Raw genomic sequence first — 20,353 nt, forward strand, 5'->3', positions numbered from 1 at the left:
GCTCAGAGGTTCTATTTGAACTTTTAAAAAATATTGCGCAGGTTAGTTAGGTCATGATAAATGTGCCCATTTTCCTTTATATGTAATAAATACTATTCGAATTTGATTCAAAATTATTCGTACAGAATCACTATTCGCTTCGAACCAAAACTTCACTACTCGCACTAGCCTAGAGTTGCAACACGCTGTCTGTACTCAAAATGGTCCGAATTCTGCAACACAGCTTCATAGAAAAACATTAAACTCTCTTGATTTGCAGTACTTTCTGAGCTAATTGAACGTATGTCGGGTATATTTTTGAGGCTCAGGGTCACTTTAACCGCAGCCAGCATGTTGCAACTGATATTGAGCATGAGTGTGCACAAATTCATTAGGCGCGCTCTCTCTTTTCTTGTCACTAGGAATGCTCTGGAAACTTGTGGGAATTGAGGCTGGCCCGCTGCCTTTAAGCGGGCTTTCCCGCCTTTTCTGCCGTTCTCATGTCCCGACATGTCTGCCCTCCGTTGCTGTCTGCCGCGCTGAGAGAGCGGAGTGACGTTTAACTCCCTCACCCGGTAGCGGATGTTGACGGTGGCGCCGCGCGCGGGGACTACCAAGAGAGGTTTTCGCGCGCTGCGTCGGGGGCGGTCAGATACTCTCCGGGACAGCAAACGGTGAGCCACGCTATCTTTTCGTCCGTCGACTCCCGTCAGTCGGGGCTCGTCGGACTTCGCTGACGGCGCCTGGCGCCCAAGGCGAACGCTCACCCGCTGTTGCCCCGCTGCGTACGCACGGCCGAAGGGCGGTACGGTGTCCTAGTGCGTAGCCTCGCTACGCCGACCCGTCTCCCTTCGAAGCCAACGCGAGCGCCTTTGCCCTCGCTCGAGCAACCGGGCCTTTGCTCCGGTGTCTCCGTGGATCAGCTTTACCGCGGAGACGTGCTCGTGGCACCCCTGTGTAGTACTTTGTGCCCGTGGCGTGGATAAGCCTACTTGCTTTCCCGCCGCGCCTTTTTGCAACGGGCTGTACTGCGTTTGGTGTTGCCACAATAAAGTGTTGCGACTTGAGCAGTATCGTGTTTCCCGCCACGGCGACGGTTAACGCGTGCCCTGCGGCTCGCTAAGACCGGACCCACGCTGGTGGCCGTACTCCTTCGGGATACGTGTACACCACACTGGCGCCCAACGCGGTATCAAAAGCTCTAGCTTTTGATTGCTCTTAGCGAGTCAGTTCGCCTGCGCGATTCGGGCTCGTCGCAACATGGCTGCTTCGCGGGACTTTTGTCCGCTGTCCCTTTTAGCGGATGCCGCGTTGCACACGGAGGCCATTGCCTCTGTGGACGGGAACCCTTCTGCACCCGTCCGTGTCGGCACCCCCTATTGCGGTGACGACACGAGGCGCCTAGCCGCTCCCTTTGGAGATGGCGCGTCGCTTCGGAATGGGCCTCTTGCCCTACCCGAACGTTACGCACAAGCGCCTCCGACTGCTAATGCGCCCTTTGGCATGCATGGCAGTTCGTCGGCACAGCGCTCGCAGTCGGTTCCCTGCGGAATTGACGGGGCCCTCGCCGACTTTTGCCCGCTATCAGCCGTGCAACCGACACTTCGACCGCACGCTGCGCAGGCGCCTGAATTGTCGATGGTAGCCGCACCAAGTGCGCCTTTGGTTCGACAACAGGCAACTCCCACAAGGAGCCTATTTTGCTCTGGGAATGGCGCGCAGGGCGGTGGTCTGTTTGAAACCGCCCCACTGATCGAGCTGGGCGACTGCTCGCCTTCGCTCGACCGCGCCGCTAACGCACCAACGGTTTCCTACGAAGCCGGTGCGACGACGCAGACTTTGCTGCAAAACGCCGTGCAGATGATCCAAGCACTCTCGGGAGCTGTGCAAACGCTTTCGGCTGCTCCGAAAAGCGGTCACCCCGCTGTTATGTTGCCTGTGCCAACCTACAGCGGATACGGTGATCGGCTCACCGCCCGAGATTACCTCGACTCTCTGTCACGTTATCAGAGAGCGATGGGTTTGGATGATAAGGTGGTGCTCGAACGTGTTGTTCCAGCTGCACTGACTGACACGGCGGCGAGATGGTATCGGCTTTCCGGTTACCGTGCAGCAAACCTCGAGGAATTTCGTGCGGTCTTTTTGCGCGAATTCCTACCCGCTGACTACGAAAGTAGGATGCGGCGAGAGCTCGAGCTCCGTACACAAGCTCCTGACGAGTCTTTACAGGAGTATGTACGGGCGATGGATGAACTTATTTCTATCGCTGAGCCCCGAGCCTCGAACGAGGAACGCGTCGAACGGGTGATACGGCAGGCACATCCGACTTTTTCGGCTTACCTGCGCGGCGGCCGCTTCAGTGATTTGGAAGCGTTGGCCGCCGAGGCGAAGCGCATCCAAGGCGACATTCTCGCCGCGCGTGCCTATCGCCCGCCGCCGCCAGCCAGCGACGCCCTTGAGCCGCGCTGCGCTTGGAGAGGGGCCATGACCCTTCCCCAACGGCAACAGCCTCTCCGCGCCGCCTTTGCGGCTGCAACCGGCTGTGCGTGGGAGTTGAGCGATCGCGCTCTTGACCCCTTTACGCATGAAAGGCGGGCAGCCTGCGCTGCTCCGCCTGAAACCTCCATACAGGGACGCTTTTCGACCCAACGTAATGTTGGAGGTGCGGCTCGCAGAAACGTATCCTACGATAACGTAGCGAGCCGATCACGACAGCTCGAAGCTGCTCCGTCTGGGAATACAGACCGTGATGGAGTGCGCTGTTACCGCTGCCGTGAAAGAGGGCACATAGCAAGGGAATGCACCGGATCCAGGCCTCCTGCGAGGCAGGGAAACGGGCTTCCGGGTCGTTCGTGAATGCACGACCGACCCAACCTTTGCTTCTTCCCTCTGCGTGCAGGGCAAGCACTTTTCTTGCTGATACGCACGCGCCGTTCATTCCGGTCACCATTGCCGGCCGTGAATTTTCGGCTTTGCTGGACACGGGCGCTAGCGCCTCGTTGTTTGGCGAACAGGTGTTGTCCCACTTGCAGAAGCACTCGGTGCGCTTGCGGGACAGCCGAACGACATTCACCCTTGCGAAAGGCGTGGCCCATTCGGCAGGCGCTGCAAGGTTGACTGTCCGATGGGGAGATCGAATGAGACGCTGTCGTCTTATTCATCTTCCAGGGCTCAATGTTCCAGTGATTCTCGGTCGGGACTTTCTCCTTAAAACCGGTATCGTTGTGGACATTGCGAATGGCGGCTATCGTGATGGCCCATTTTGCCAACTCAAGCCGTTCATCAGCCCGCCGGCGCTTACCGTCGCCTTTGCGGCAGAAGCGTCGGAAACGTGCCCTGCGCAGAGTTCGGGGCCAAGCCCCCGCTCACCGCATTTGCCCTCTCACAGTCCCCTTTGGGAACGAGAGGAGCGGCACGAACCGTGTCGTGCGCCAACTCCGGGGTCGTACCCTGGCGTTCCGCGCTCGTCGGCTCGAAACCCCTGCTTGGATCGACCGGCACGACACGAAGAGGCACTACATCCTTTGGTCGCCTGCGCGACTCAGTTGGATGAAGCACAGAAGGCTCGTCTGTCGACACTGTTATGTCAGTACGACGAGCTCTTCACCGATCAACCTGGCTGCACCGATTTTGTGAGCCATGTGATCGAAACTGGCGACGCGCTTCCTTTGAAGTGTAACCCCAGGCCCGTCAGTCTCGCCAAAAGGCAGATTATCGATGGGTTGCTAGATGACATGCTTGCGGCTGGCATTATTCGCCGCTCGTCTAGCTCCTGGGCGTCTCCAATTGTGCTGGTGCCTAAGAAAGATGGCAGTCATCGCCTGTGCGTAGACTATCGCCGTCTGAATGGAGTGACTCGTAAGGATGCCTATCCGCTCCCCACGATAAACTCCATCGTAGGTAACCTGGGTGATGCACGGTACTTTACCACGCTTGACGCCTCTAAAGGTTATCTACAGGTCCGGATGGGTAACCGTGACCAGTGTAAGACTGCGTTCACGTCCCACAGAGGGTTGTTCGAGTTTACTCGTATGCCCTTTGGTCTTTGCAATGCTCCTGCGACGTTTCAAAGACTCATGGACCGCGTCCTCGGGGAAGCAAAGTGGTCATACTGCATGTGCTACCTCGACGACATCGTGATTTATTCACGAACCTTCGAAGAGCACTTGGCCCATGTTGCCGATGTACTCGAGAGGGTGAGGACCGCCGGGATGACACTTAACCCCGCTAAGGTCCAATTAGCGCAGACCCGTGTTCAGTTGCTCGGGTTTACGCTGGGCGAAGGCTCCATAGAGCCGGATCGGGAGAAACTTCGAGCTATTCTCGAATTTCCCGTGCCCAAGGACGTACGTGGCCTTCGCCGCTTTCTAGGAATGGTCAACTTTTACCGTTCCTTCATTCCGTCCTGTGCCCGACTGCAGGCGCCCTTGAGCAAACTCTTGGGTAAGTCTGCTGAGTGGCAATGGGGACTTGAGCAGCAGGAGGCGTTTTGCCGACTGTCTAACGCCATAGCGGAGACAGCGCAGCTCAAGCTCCCCGACCTGACCAGACCGTTCGTTGTACAGACTGATGCGAGCGATCTGGGTTTAGGAGCCGTTCTCCTACAGGAATACGATGGCGTGTTGCAGCCGTTGGCCTTTGCCAGCCGCTCCTTGGTCTCTGCGGAGAAAAATTATTCCGTGACCGAAAAGGAGTGCCTCGCCATCGTGTTTGCACTGCGGAAGTTTGACGTCTATCTTGATGGGACGAAATTCGTAGTGCAAACGGATCACAGTGCGCTCAGCTGGCTGATGCGGCTCCGTGAGCCTGCCGGCAGGCTGGCGCGCTGGGCTCTCCTGATACAGCACTATGACTTTTCGGTGCAGTATCGAAAGGGGAGCACCAACGTGGTAGCTGACGCGCTATCTCGTGCCCCACTGTCGGCCGAGGACCTTGATCCCGGTGCGACCGCCGCTAGCGGTGCCTTAGCACTTGCAAGCGTCGGGGGCGAAACAGCAGCTTCGCCGCCGTTCGGCGTGAAGGGTGAGTCCCCATGCGGACAAACCTTGGCTGCTAACCAGGTAAGCGGCGCACCGCGAAGCGGCCGAGCGGGGGAGCTCTCCGAAGGCCACGAGGCCGAGAGCGAACCCGTAACGCCGACTCAAGCGGTTGTTGCTGCGGTCCTGAGTGGGCGCGATACCAGACTCCCCCATTTTGGGAGAATGGGCATCGCTTTCAGCAGAGAAGAGCTTCTGAAGGCCCAGCAAAGTGACCCGTTTTGTCGCGAAATATGCGACGGTCTCAGAGAGATGGAGCGCCGTGACGCTGCTTGTCCTGCAGCGGGCGCCGATAACGACTGTCTCGACGAGACGGAGCGCCGTGACGCTGCTTGCCCTGCAGCGGGCGCGAATAGGGGGCTCGAACCAGCGTGTGTCGCTGAGTCCCCGGCGGATTCATATTTGCTGGACCATGACGGGCTCCTGCTGAAGTATATAGCCACTGACGACGAGTCCATAGACCCGTTTAAGGTGGTTATGCCCAAATGTCTGAGAGCCGCACTGTTGCGATCCTCTCACGACGAACCCATGGCCGGTCACCTGAGTGGCTCGAAAGTTTTTGCAAAACTGAGCCGCGTTGTGACTTGGCCCGGCATGAAGCGAGACATTTTTCGCTATTGCCGTTCTTGCCGCGTCTGTCAAACGGTGAAATCAAGGGGCGGCAAACCGCCCGGTCTGATGAAACCGATTGTCAGTGAGCGTCCGTGGCAAGTGGCCACCTGCGATCTAATGGGACCATTTCCCAGAAGTAAGCAGGGGTTCATTCACCTGATGGTAGTCGCTGATCACTTTTCGAAATGGGTGGAACTTTTCCCACTTCGGAAGGTGACAGCGCGAGCGGTGCTTGAGAAGCTGCAGGAAGTGTTTTGCCGGTTCGGCTTCCCGGAAAGGCTCATCACTGACAATGCTTCGTATTTCACCGCTCGGGTGTTTGGTGTCACGTGCCGTTCCCTCGGAATTGATCACTGCACCACTTCACCCTACCATCCCCAGTCCAATTTGACGGAGCGCGTCAATCGTACGCTCAAACCGATGTTGGCGGCCTTTGCCGAAAGTCAAAGGGACTGGGCAGACCATTTGAGTGAGCTCGCGTTCGCTATTCGAACATCCGAGAGTCGCTCAACTGGTTTCTCGCCCGCCTTCTTAAATTTTGGAAGGGAGTTGGCAAATCCGGTGACCAGCGTCACTCAATGCCAGCTCGAGGACGAGGAGGCGCCGGCAGACTGCTCTGCTTACGCGTCGGCACTTCGGGACAGGCTTTGTCGAGCTTTCTGCAAAGCAAGGCAAAGTTTGGCGTCGGCCAGGGCTCAGCAGAAGGCCCAATATGACCGCAAGCATCGCGACCTAGTTTTTGAGGTGGGCGATCTTGTCCTGAAGCGCAACCACGCCCTTAGCGATGCCAGTAAGGGGTTCTCAACCTCGCTCGCTCCTAAGTGGCTTGGTCCGTACCGAGTGGAGAAAGCTTGCACTCCACTCGCGTACTTGCTGAAAGATCCCCAGACGGGAAAACTCAGCCGTGCCCATATCGCAGACCTGAAACCCTTTGTATCACGGTCTGACGAGCTCGCGCCAGAGCCCTGCGGCACTGCGCGCCAGCAACGGGGCACACCCGGAGCGGCGGACCGCATTCGGACCCCGCGCCGGTATAATCTGAGGAAGCGGTCACCTTTGTGATTTCGCGCCGGACGGCGGACTTCTCCGCAACCGAAGGCCCTCGGTTTACTGTCTAGCCTCAGTATAGGTTGGCTTCTTTACGGCCTTTTCTCGTAAAGAAGTTAACCCCGCCCTGTCTGCTGCCAGTTTTTTTTTTTTAAGTGTTCATGTGTATTTTATGTTTCTTTTTCTAATATTGAGTGTTATCTGTGTTTTGTGTTTTTTTTTGCCAGATCTTGAGTGTCATTTTGCTCTGTTTTTACTTTTTTTTCTCGCGTTCGTTTCGTCTACCGCGAAGGGAGCTGTGTGTGACCTTGAGTGTCGGTGCTTGCCGGGAGAGAGAGAGAGACGAAGGACGCTTTGCGCCTACGCTCGCGCAGCTGTCGGCGGTGTGTGTGCGTGCGTGCTTCCGTGCGTGTGTAAGTGCGTGACGCTTCGGTGCGAGCCCGCGAAGAGTGCGTCATGGCTTCCCCCCATCGATGCGGACGCTGGAGGTGCTGGGGGTCGTTGACCCACTGACGTCAGACTGTCTGGCTGTGCTCTGCTCTCGGCCGTCGCCGAAGAAGCCACGCTGCCTTTACCACCATGGCTCCTGCGCGAGGCCAGCTGAAAGCAGCTATATGCTGCCGGCTAACGCCATTCGCAGCCAATTTTGGGTCGGCCTCCCTGAGCACTAGAGAGGCCCAGCTTCGCGCAACGTTCCCGCTTCATCATCGAGCCAGAAATGCGGGGGCCTCCGAAGCACAGCCGAGGCAGCGTTCGTCGGACTCGCTGCTTAACAAGACCAGCAACGAGCCATCAGTGAGCCCCCCCTTCCGGTACCTCTGACCTCGCACTCGGGCATCGCACCCAGCGGACACTGTCACGCCTTTACCGCCCCTCCGCGCACTGGACGCTATCCCCCTTCAGCACCACGAACACTAGTGCCACGTTTCTGTGCTCCCTTCCGCAGTTATTTGTATAGTGTCATGTGTTTATTTTGTTATTTATGTTTTGTTTCTCCTGGTAATCATTTTTTAGCAGCAGTAGCAGGGCTGGACTGAGGTTAGCTGTCGCTTATAGCAGTGTCATTTTAACTGCATGGGTGACGCCCGGCTGCCTTTTGCAGACCGGTAAAGGGCAAATTTAGGAGAGGGGGATGTGGGAATTGAGGCTGGCCCGCTGCCTTTAAGCGGGCTTTCCCGCCTTTTCTGCCGTTCTCATGTCCCGACATGTCTGCCCTCCGTTGCTGTCTGCCGCGCTGAGAGAGCGGAGTGACGTTTAACTCCCTCACCCGGTAGCGGATGTTGACGGTGGCGCCGCGCGCGGGGACTACCAAGAGAGGTTTTCGCGCGCTGCGTCGGGGGCGGTCAGATACTCTCCGGGACAGCAAACGGTGAGCCACGCTATCTTTTCGTCCGTCGACTCCCGTCAGTCGGGGCTCGTCGGACTTCGCTGACGGCGCCTGGCGCCCAAGGCGAACGCTCACCCGCTGTTGCCCCGCTGCGTACGCACGGCCGAAGGGCGGTACGGTGTCCTAGTGCGTAGCCTCGCTACGCCGACCCGTCTCCCTTCGAAGCCAACGCGAGCGCCTTTGCCCTCGCTCGAGCAACCGGGCCTTTGCTCCGGTGTCTCCGTGGATCAGCTTTACCGCGGAGACGTGCTCGTGGCACCCCTGTGTAGTACTTTGTGCCCGTGGCGTGGATAAGCCTACTTGCTTTCCCGCCGCGCCTTTTTGCAACGGGCTGTACTGCGTTTGGTGTTGCCACAATAAAGTGTTGCGACTTGAGCAGTATCGTGTTTCCCGCCACGGCGACGGTTAACGCGTGCCCTGCGGCTCGCTAAGACCGGACCCACGCTGGTGGCCGTACTCCTTCGGGATACGTGTACACCACAAACTACACAGAGGAATGGCACATGAGAAGGAGGTTCTGTGAGCAAGGGTCATGACCTGCAGTGCGCATGCTGAAACGAAATCGTTATTTCCCGTTGCTAATCGTTAGCACGCGATCATGTCTTGTGGTGTATTGTTAGCAGACTATGGAACACGTCACTGGCATCTCATGGCAAGAAGCACATACAATCCAAACACCTCTATTAATTTTTTTTTGGCTGTTGGCCAACAGCTTGCTACCCGCTGTTCGGCGTCAAACAGCGGGCACCAGCAACTCTAGGGATTGAGCACAAGCCTCTGTATTGAAAGACGGCACCTCGGAAAATGGCAGCTTCGCTTGGGAACTCTCCTTTACGTACACTACTGCAAGACTTGGCTGAGATGTTCATAGCAGTGTCTGCTGTCTGCAGTGTGTTTCCTTGCCAAGCCTGAGTGGTGGTTCATGACACCGTTAATGCTGTTTGTACTGCACATAGGTCCCTCCTGTTCATGTATTTGCTTTAATTCACTGGGTGCCGCATTTATTTACTTATTTACACAAGCATTCATTCACTCATTCATTCATTTATAGAGTCATTCATTCATTGATGTAGACATCCAATGCTTGAGATTGAGTGTTTTGTAAGAAAGCAGTGCACATAATGTGGAATTGTGTCTGTCTGCAGGGCTGCTCCTGGTGACCTGCACGGATATGGCCATCCTGTGCGGGAACAGCAGCGAGACCTGCCGTGCAAAGTATGGCGCAGTCTCGCTCAAGTCCAAATGCTGCCACGAAATGGTGCGTCCAATGTTTCGCATCGGTCAGCTGTCTGTCGGAGGCATTTATTCGGGACAACCTTGTTAACTGGCCTCACTTGTTTTGCGTATGCAGGCACTGCGTATCATCCTGCAAAGTATCGAGTCTCATGCCAACCGCTACGGGCGCTACACCATGCCACTTTTGGCCATCAGCGTCGACTTCTACGTAAGGGTGTTCGTGCGTGTTCACACCGGACCTGCCATTGTTAAGCGCTCTACGAGGTACGGGTCCATCCACCAGCTGTTCTTCAAGCGGGCCCTTCAGCACTTTTTGAATGTGGTCAGGGAGCACCATCTAGTATTGACAGTTGAGGCTCCTGGAATTATAAGCTGAATAGTATAGCTCTGTGCACAGAAGGAAATTTATAATTTCACTTCAAAGGCAGCCAAATATCGCTCGCTCTCCTCTCGGCAAGTTATGTTGTCGACGGATTCAACTACGTTAACGAAGAGGACACGCTCATTGGCTGATTGGAGCACCCTCGTGCTGTGTAGTTGCTGTGGCAACCACGAGATGCTGTCATACACTGGTGTTGTGCTCTGTAGCTTGTTAGAATTACACTCTAACCTCAATATAACGAACACGGATATAACGAAATATTGGTTATAACAAAGTGAATGAAAAATAGTCTTGCAATAGATACAGTATTAGGAATAACCTTTACTATAAGTTTTTGGGTATAACGAACTTTGTTGTAATTAGGTTTGAGTGTATACAGATAGTACAGAGATTACACAGTAGCAATATCAGCCGTCATGCAGACACTGCGGAATCAGGGCATCGATGAAGTATATATAAACATCCTGGAAGAAATCTACAGGGGATCAACTGCTACCATAGCGCTTCATTAAGAAAGCAACAGAATACCAATCAAGAAGGGTGTAAGGCAGGAAGACACAATCTCCCCAATGCTATTTACCGCGTGCTTACAGGAGGTTTTCAGAAGCCTAGTATGGGAACAGTTAGGGATAAGAGTTAATGGAGAGTACCTTAGCAACCTGCGCTTCGCCGATGACATTGCATTGCTGAGTAACTCAGCGGACGAATTGCAACTCATGATTACAGAGTTAGACAAGGAGAGCAGAAAGGTGGGTCTTAAAATGAATCTGCAGAAAACGAAAGTAATGTAAAACAACCTCGGAAAAGAGCAGCGCTTCGAGATAGGTAATAGTGCGCTTCAAGTTGTAAAAGACTATGTCTACTTAGGGCAGGTAATAACCGCGAAGCCGAACCACGAGATTGAAGTAACTAGATGAATAAGAATGGGGTGGAGCTCATTTGGCAAGCACTCTCAAATTATGACAGGTAGATTGCCGCTATCCCTCAAAAGGAAGGTATATAACAGCTGTATCTTGCCGGTACTTAGCTACGGAGCAGAAACCTGGAGACTTACAAAGAGGGTTCAGCTTAAATTGAGGACGACGCAGCGAGCAATGGAAAGAAAAATGGTAGGTGTAACCTTAAGAGACAAGAAGAGAGCAGAGTGGATTAGGGAACAAACGGGGGTTAAGGATATCATAGCTGAAATCAAGAAGAAGAAATGGACATGGGCCGGGCATGTAGGGCGTAGACAGGGTAACCGCTGGTCATTAAGGGTAACTGACTGGATTCCCAAAGAAGGCAAGCGGGTTAGGGGGAGACAGAAGGTTAGGTGGGCAGATGAGATTAAGAAGTTTGCGGGTATAAATTGACAGCAGCAAGCACAGGATCGGGTTATCTAGCGGAACATGGGAGAGGCCTTTGTCCTGCAGTGGACGTAGTCAGGCTGATGATGATGATGATGACACAGTAGCGACACTAGCATGCTTCCGATTGCTCTGAAACTGAGCTGTCGCATTCAAAGAAAGAAAAAGTGTTCAAGGTCGTTACATGCACTGATCTTACTCCTGACCTTTTTATCGTCCCCCCTGTGCAGCTTTCAGCTCACTCGTCAGGATGAAAGGAAAGAAAAAGCACTTAAAGTGTGTGACAAATTTGTGTAAATTGGCCTGTGCCTGATGGATTTGGAAATTGTTGCCAACAATCAATTCGTGAGGCAATTATCCCCATCAGTGAGGTTGTTCGGGGACCACATGGAGAAGTGTTGGAGAGCTTTTTTATAAAGTGATTCAGCTAGTGAACTGACAATGTTCCATCGTCTTTCTTACAGCAAGCTCGGCATGGTGTACCAGTGCAGTGGCTGCGAGTCGTTTTCACTCCAGCCATTGGGGCGTTGTACAGAGAAAGGAAACAGGTGAGTTCGTACGTGGTTTTGTTGTGCGGAGATTCGTTTTTTTTTCTAAGTTGTTAATTATAATGGACTGTGAATTTATGCATTATATTCATTAAATTTCATTAGACTGTCCAAGCTTTTTGATATGTTGTAGCCAGAAACTAAAGGTGGTAGGACTCTTCTTTATACATATTCTCATGGTTTATTGCAATTACCGAGTTATGAGAGCTCCATTGATCATCCTGATGATCATGTTGTGGTTATGAATGAAAATAGTTAAACCACTGGTTCACAAGTATATGCGCAAGTTTATTATTTACCACCTTACAGGAAGGGAAAAAATAATTTTCTCGCCATTGCTGTCTTTCTATTATCACCAACTTTTGTCATCTATTCACACCACACACACCTTTCACGCCATGGTCATTATTTTGTTACTTGTATGTTTTACCCGCCTTACTGCGAGGAATTTTATGGCCCTTATACAGCCGCTTATCACAATCATTGTCCATATCTTTAGCAAGATGAACTGGCGTAGTAAGTGAAGTGGATGTTACAACTCATCAATGCAGCAAATACTTTGATATTTCTTTGTTCGAATGTGTATACCTCAAAAAGGTACATGCATTGTATATTTGAAGGCAACTTTGGTATTCTTGTGTTTATACAGTGCAACACGCATGCATATAATGATTTATTGGAGATAATCGGGTGTCAATGCCAAAATTTCTTATAAACAACATCAGCATGTCGCACATACCGGATATGATAGGTGTTCAGCGTTCTCATTTTTGATTCCCATCTTTTCGTTGACAGCTTCAAGTTCACTCCAGCACTTGGTCCACCTGTGGGTCTCACCTGCTCGCATTGTGGCCACAAGCATCACGTGAGTCTGCTCTATTTGTTCGGAGATATTACTACCAGAGGAGGCAAGCTACTTTGTCTACTTGTGCTATGAAACTTTTGTATACACTGTGCGAAAACACTTACTGGACGCTGGCACGAAGGGCGACCAGTACCTCAGCCGACAGCTCAGTTCACAGACTTCGAGCGTGATCAGAGTCCAGGAGCAGTGCACAGTAGACACACCCACTACACTTAAACCTCGATATACCAAACCCGGATATCATAAAATATGGGCTACTATAATGTAGTAAACGAAGCATACTCTTTCAGTAGATACAGTGTTAGGAATATACCTTCATAATGAAATTTAGGTTATAACAAACTTATTATTGTGTAAGATGCAACTTTTTTTGTATATAACTTTTTTGTATATGCTTCACGCTGTTACGACGCTATGGAAAAAAATTAAACTTTGATTTGATTTGAATGAATTTTGATTGTAGATTGCATTTGATAGGATACGCTATTATAGCGGTACTCTTCGCTGCCTGTGAAACAAACAAGGATGTAATGAAGTAAAATTTATTGTTAAAGTGTAATGAATATATGATAAAGTGTAACAAATATATGCTCTGTAATGAAATATATAACATATATGAGGGAGAATTACACTGAAACATCAATATAACGAACCCATATATAACAATATATTGGTTATAATAAAGATAAATATAGAAAAGTCTTGCAATTGGCATCGTGTTAGCAGTATGCCTTTATAAAAAATTTTCAGATATAACGAACTTATTTTTGTGTAAGCTTCAACTTTGTTATAATAAGGTTAGAGTACTTACACAATGTGATATTGTGTTAGCGTGCAACTTTTAAAATAATACTTGACTGCACTTCTTGAAAGAGCTCATGAACCGTGTGTGACCTGATTGCTGGTTAATAAAAAATTAGGAGTTCAGGAACAATGTCTCCTAGCAGCTTTGCGTATTCAAACGGTATTTGTACCTATTCCGTACTCTCTTGAATACTTGTTTCATTCTTTACATCCTGCCAGTGGTTACCTTATTTTTATAGGTGCCCTTTACATAGACTGTCCTAAAGAGGAATTGCACCTTAACAGTTTCTCTTCTCCCAATCATTCAGATTGGCGGACCTGTTTGGATCAACCCACTACATGATGTTAAATTTGTCCAGCGGCTGATTCGCCGGATCACTGAAAGCCCAGAGCTCTACGGAACATCCAAGAGGATGCTGGGCATCCTTCACATGCTTGATGAGGTGAGTGTGTGCTATTTGACATATGGGCTAATGGAGCTTCAAAAAGAATTCTTTTTCTGGGAGGGGGATTGAAAAACAGCCAGCCTAATACCAGGCAGAGTGTCTTCACGCCAGTGGGCCAGGACCACACCACAGAATACGGAATACAGTAGACTCTCAGTAAACAGAAATCTGTTAAAACGGAACTGGACCTTAAGTGAAACAACTTTCTCTGATATGATTGCTTTCATATTTGAATGCTGCAACGCACTTCACCTCTCAGTAAACAAAACTCCTGTTAAATTAAACACATTTTCTGTCCCTTCAGGTTCCATTTAATGAGAGTCTGCTGCACTATTCTGTTTGCTCCCTGTCGCATTTTTGCACCACCGGCACTGCCTGCTGTTGTTAGAATGGCTAGTTTGGAAAGGCCAACAGAGCCCCGCCAATGTGGTCTAGTGGCTAAGGTACTCGGCTGCTGACCTGCAGGTCGCGAGATTAAAATTCATCTGCGGCGGCTGCATTTCCGATGGAGGCGGAAATGTTGTAGACCCGTGTGCTCAGATTTGGGTGCACGTTAAAGAACCCCAGGTGGTCGAAATTCTGGAGCCCTCCACTACGGCATCTCTCATAATCATATGGTGGTTTCGGGACCTTAAACCCCACATATCAATCAATCAATCTGTGGAAAGTCCAACACAAAATAGTAGTTTTTATTTCGTGGTAAAGTGTAGGCCAACAGCAGGGATGTCATGAAAAAGTATCTACAGTCACATCTGCAGTCCTCTATCACCTTGTAGATTCCGATAGGCTCTGTCTGAGGCAAAAAAAAAACAATGTAGATAAACATGATATGCGAAACTTCAGAAGCCATGCTGACATTTTAAGACACGTAGTAGTACAAGTTTATGAAAAGTGAGCTTGGCATTTTTCTTTTTGTGTGTGTTGAAAAGTAAATGAACACAGTATAGTCAGGCGCGTGTACCCCATACAAAGGAACAAAAAATAATTTCTTACTAAAAAAAAAACGCATTTGTTATACTTTGTAGTCTTCTAAGGTGTCATTTTCATCACCGACAACAATGTGCTTGTCGCCAGAAATGTCTTGTGGCTGGTGTCATTTATGAACACTTACGATTCTTGCAATGTTAAATAACCTTCTTGATATACGGTACACTCCCGTTTAACGGTACCTGAAGAGACCAGCAAAAAATGCTCCATTGAACAGGTGTTTCATTTAATGAACAGGGGTGCAGAATACAAGTACAGTGTGTTTCCGATTAGTTTGACAGGTTTGCAACTCTCAGAGCTGGAGAATCCATGAGTGAGTGACTCCACATAAGTTGTAGCTTCTCAACATGTCTGCTGCTTTACTATCTTAATGATAACAAACAAACAATCAAACTAGCAAACTATAGGAGATGTTAATTATAGTAAACGGGATATAAATGAGAGGAAATTAAAGTAAACGGAAAGAAGACTTGCCACGGACAGGAACAGAACCTGCAGCCTTTTAATAAGGCATCTGAGGCTCATAACCATAACGCTGTCATGACTGCGAGCTGATGAACACTCTCATGTTCAAATGCACAGATACACCCGATAAAGCAGACGGGGGAATTACTGCCTTTGGTAAAGCATCGGATGTGTTATTCAAAAGCTGCAGATTCAGTCCCTGCTAGTGGTGCAAGTTATCTTTCCATTCATTTTTCTTCTCGTATATACCGTATTTACTTGAGTTAATGAAGCACATTTTTTCTAAAAAAATCAGAGAAAAGTTGGGGGTGCGTTTATTATGCGTGGAAAATTTTATCACAACTTTTTCTGTATGAACAAAAAAAAAATGCCGCAATCCAAAAAAAAAGTTGGGTCTCTCAGTTTCTTTGTTGCAGTACTTTACTCATCTTCGGCGGTCGAAGGTGTTACCTTCTACAAGCTATTCCCGCACCACCCATGCACGCCATAAAAGCATTTCGTGGTTATCTTTTCTTGGTATCGTTTAACTGCAACAGTAGTATCTGCTGTGATCTCGAGAGGGGCCCAGAAGCGTGCACTATGTCACCACGATGCACTTGGCCAACTTCGTGGCAACCTTGCACGGCGACCGCGCCGCCGCCGTTGACATTGTGGCAAGCAACCAACACTGCAGCAAGGTACCACGGAAGCATCAAAACAAACTGTCGATAAAAAGATTAACAACAAAATACGCCGGCCGCCTTGCTTGCAACCGAAGGAAGAATCTGAAACCATGCTGCAGAAATATCGCGATCTTTTTCGGGCGACAAGTGATTTCTTTCTCGTTTTGCACAAACCTGCGACGTGATTTTGACGAATGGCCCTTTGCGACAGCCATAGCAACAGCAACTCCTGTCGTCATTGCTCGAAAATTGCGTGCATGTGGTTGGGCCTTAGAGTATCGTATTTGCAGGAAGCGACCTGCAAATACGATACGTTTCGTGACCTTATAAATACAATACGATAAGTTTCGTGACCTTATCTCGATGTGTGCTTGTCAGCTGCGATGTCTCTACACTTGCACCATTTGTGAACCCCACTGTGGTGCATAGATAATTTAAAAAGACTGAGTATGTACCGTGCACAGATAGTAAAAAAAGCTATATGGCTTGTGGCAGGAAGCAAAGGGGGCAAGGGAGTGAGCCGAGGTGGCCGAGGGGGGTCGGCATAATAATAAAAAACGGAAGGGATTTAACGTGCAAGGTGGCGCCAGGTGTCAGTTAGCGGGACTGCAGTGGACGAATGTAGAGGGTGTGTTTATTATGCGGAAAAAAGAAAAATCAAAATTCTGATGACTGAAGTTGGGGGTGCGTTTATTAGGGGCGAAGCTCCTTAAGGAGTGGGTCTATACATACTCCGTTGTTGTACGTAGCCACCGGTGGCACAGGTATGTGCCACAGGGGATGCGAGATGGGAGATGGCGGTACTTGGAGTGTTCACTAGATGGACGCACGAACGGATGCACGGACGGACGGACAGACAGACTAGCAAACGGACGGACGGATGCGCGGAGCGGTTATGTGCCACTGGGGATGTGAGATGGCGGTACTTGGAGTGTTCACTAGATGGACACACGGACGGACGGACAGACAGACTATACGATGGACGGACTCACGGACGGATGCACGGACAGACGGACGGACGCGTGGTTGGACGCATAGATGGTCGCGTGGAAAGACGGAAGCAAGAACGAACGGACAGACGGAAGCAAGAAGGGGCTGAGGGACGCTTCGTCCCACTCATCATCATTCACTCTGTGGATATGCTGTGATTTTTTGTGTGGGTGCGTTTATTATGCAAGTAAGTAAGGTATTATGATTACTACAGTTAACATTCCTTATACTTTCCTTGTCTTAATTGTATTTTAGTTCTCAATAATGTTGTGTCTAACAAAAAGAATGGGCCCCCTAAAAAGATTTCCCCTTCATGCTTTGCAATACTTGCTACTTGCAGCTGTGAACGTCACCTAAAAGGTGTGGCCTCCACCATTAGTAACTACCATGTTGTGCGAGCGTCGATTGCATACAGTGTCAGTGCCTTACCGTGGCGATAACTTGTGAGACTTTCAGTGGTATGTGTAGGTTCACCATGAAGTGCCAGCTCAATCTGTCACGCTGTTCCTTTCATGACTATACACTCCTTTTCTTTGTTAAAGGTGCCTGCAATACGCACAATTGTAAATAGGAACTTCACCAGTTTTTCTGTCACACGAACATAAGCTTGGCAGTTTACTTGGCTGCTGTAACAGGAAAGATAAAGACAATGCACATCGGTTCATTGTGGTTTTTAATCCTGTTCATGGTTTTGTTTTCCTTCTTCATTTATTTAAGGAGGCTAATACGGGCATTGTAGTAGGATGTGCACCATCTTGAAAGTATTAGCACAGCAAACAATGCACTGCTAGGTGCACTGGAGCATCCTGCTGCCAGTCTAGCAGATTATCGCACTTGTAAGGCACTGATACTGCGTACGGTCTATGCTTGTTCGATATAGTTGAAAATGCTGGAGGGTGTATGTTCTTTTGAAAATTAAATTGCAATGGTTCTTTTAGGACTCTTTTTAGGAAATTTCCTTCCACGGTGAATCACGGGTATTCTCCTGACCATGTGCAGGAACTCGAGGTGCCCCTGTACTTTCTGCTGGACAAATTGGCGTCCACCGTGCGTGTGTCAACACCGAGCATGCTTAACTTCAGGTTTGTTGGGAGCATGGAGAGCGAGCTTTGCATCACAGTGACTATCTCCTTTTTGTGCGCCTGCTCAGGTCTGCATTGCTAAACGCTGGCCATCGCGTCTCCTTGTCCCACGCATGCAAGAACTCCATCAAGACAGATGCGCCCATGGATTTCGTCTGGGACATCATTCGAGCTTGGGTAGGCACATTTAATACAGGCAGTGTGCTTGGGTGGAAGTCGTGCTGTCATAATCATTCGACGCATTACGCATAGCATTTGTCTTATTTGTTTTTATTTTTGGTTTTGTAGCAGTGTACAGAGCTAACATGTTTTTCTTTTTGTAAATGTGACCGTGTGTATATATATTTTGCTACTCCCCCCTCCCCCTCCCCATGTAATGCCCAATCAAAGGGCTCTTAAGCATAAATGATGATGATAATTATCAGCCACAGCATTAATAAAGTGTGTCGTTGCACAGGTGCATATATTGCCTTAGAGACATACTTCACTACTTTGCAAAATGTTAAAATATGGCATAGTGGGTGCTTCTCAACTGTGATGTTAATTGGTGTGCTAAGAAAGCTCACAATGAGCCTTTAAAGGGCACCCTTACAACCAGTAGCGCAGTAACAGTTTAATTCTGTGGCTGAACTTTGTGTTCCATGTAGGCATGGTTGTTTGTTAATCTACCTCACTTTGGCCTTGTAGGTCTCGCTTCTAAAATGCATGTTTTTGTCATTTTCACACATTTAAGGCAATGTGTAATTACTGTTTCAGAAATTGCGTGTGCCACAGTGCACCCATCATTTGCTCGAGCCCAGATTGTTATTTTTTTTTTTTGTAAGCTTGCTCTTCTTAGAATCACTCAAATTTATTAGTACATACGGCTGATTTCAGGTTCACTGTGACTTGGATTGCAATGATGCAGAGTCGAAAATCGTGCTTGACCGTCGTGTTGAGCTGCTTGCCTTGGCGATCTGGGTGCACGTTAAAGAACCCCAGGTGGTCTAAATTTCCGGAGCCCTCCACTACGGCGTCTCTCATAATCATATAGTGGTTTTGGGACGTTAAACCCCACATATCAATCAATTGCCTTGGCGATCAGAGATCAGGAAAAGTGTCGCATCAACACTTCCTTTTGTCACAAACAAGCGAGACGCATAGACTCTGAAGCCTCCTACTCCTGCTGCAGGAGATGCCATGGCAACTACAAAGGCGCAGGAACTACATAATCGGAGTTCTTCACACATGATCAGAATTCTTTCAGAGCTTAGTCGCATTTCTGAGTTTAAGGTGAGAGCACATCCAGGTGCCCTGCACTGGAGCATGGCGCTCTGAAAGAAGTAGCTAAATGTGCTCCAAGCACTCAGCTTAGAGCACATTCAGCTACTTCTTGGATCGAATGCAGCCGTTCAGCTTGAAACCAAGTCACCATAATGCCACCAGAGCACCCTGGGCTGCTTAAGTACGAGCAGTGAAATTAAACATAGTGCGTTTGGCTATTTTCTTTTGAAGCAACAAAGTGTAAGCAAAAGTGATCTTTCCTAAACGATGCAGAAGCTTCAAAACCCGTCTAAAAAGCCACTGGATTCAGGGTCACCTGGAGAATACATCATGCGGACAGAGCCCAGGTATGTCCTTCGTCACAAACAACCTTTCTGACTGCTGTCAACAAAAGACAGGAAATGCTTGTGTTTCATTACTGAACTTTCAGCTGAGGTGAAGCAAGACAGCTGCATACATGTGGCTTTTGTGAATCAACTCAAGGGCAAAGACGGTGCCAGCACTTTGCGTTGTAGTGCTTGCAGGACTACAAGGTACACATAGGCATGCACACGAGGGGGGGTAGGGGGGCTGTCCTTTCTCTAGTCACTGAAAAAAGGAGGTACAAAATTTGCCCCCACCCTAACTTGATAATTGATAAAGAAGGAAACTCTGCAATGAATCTCTGCTGCCCCCTCTCCCCCATCCCCCTGAAGAGGAATCCTGTGCACACCTATGCGTGTGCAGGCACGCCCGTGTGTGCACAGGCACGCCCATGATCAAAGTGGCCCCAGTGCTGCACAGAGGCACCGTCATAGAGAAGATTCGCTGACTAAACACTGCTTGAACTACTGATATTTTCAAAATCAATTTCATGTGTGCTGGCATTGCAGTGTAGGTGTGGGACCCCTTTAACCATGGCCACTGCAGTGCAACTCGTATTGAGCAACGCTATACAATCTTTTTTGATTTCGGGGTTAGCTTAGTTTGATAACTGTTTAAAATTCATTAGGCTAGAAAAAAATTGCTGTAGAAAATGCAATGTGTTCATCAATTTGTCAATGTGACTCCAGCTTTATGAGTGCCAATTATTCAAACATTCTGCCTGGTGCATATGTATATTTATATATGAGCTGAAGCTTCGTAACAAACATTAAATGTAGGCAACTTTTCATTCCATGCAGGTATACCACAGTTTTTTCCCTTCTGTGCATGAATTGGAAACTTGCTATATTAT

General features: G+C 49.4%; 1 protein-coding gene across 1 annotated transcript in view; it reads left to right on the forward strand.

The window, feature by feature from the left end:
- The window catches only part of Trm1 (tRNA methyltransferase 1), a 31,501-nt gene that overhangs the window by 5,966 nt on the left and 5,182 nt on the right, over positions 1-20,353 (forward strand). The window contains exons 5-12 of the mRNA XM_075868550.1: positions 9,207-9,319; positions 9,413-9,561; positions 11,490-11,573; positions 12,369-12,438; positions 13,551-13,685; positions 17,792-17,874; positions 17,943-18,051; positions 19,411-19,484. Coding sequence (XP_075724665.1) covers positions 9,207-9,319; positions 9,413-9,561; positions 11,490-11,573; positions 12,369-12,438; positions 13,551-13,685; positions 17,792-17,874; positions 17,943-18,051; positions 19,411-19,484 — 817 coding nt within the window. The remainder of the gene's footprint in view (positions 1-9,206; positions 9,320-9,412; positions 9,562-11,489; positions 11,574-12,368; positions 12,439-13,550; positions 13,686-17,791; positions 17,875-17,942; positions 18,052-19,410; positions 19,485-20,353) is intronic.

The sequence above is a fragment of the Rhipicephalus microplus genome, chromosome 7, assembly GCF_043290135.1.
Source record: "Rhipicephalus microplus isolate Deutch F79 chromosome 7, USDA_Rmic, whole genome shotgun sequence".
Lineage (NCBI taxonomy): Eukaryota > Metazoa > Arthropoda > Arachnida > Ixodida > Ixodidae > Rhipicephalus > Rhipicephalus microplus.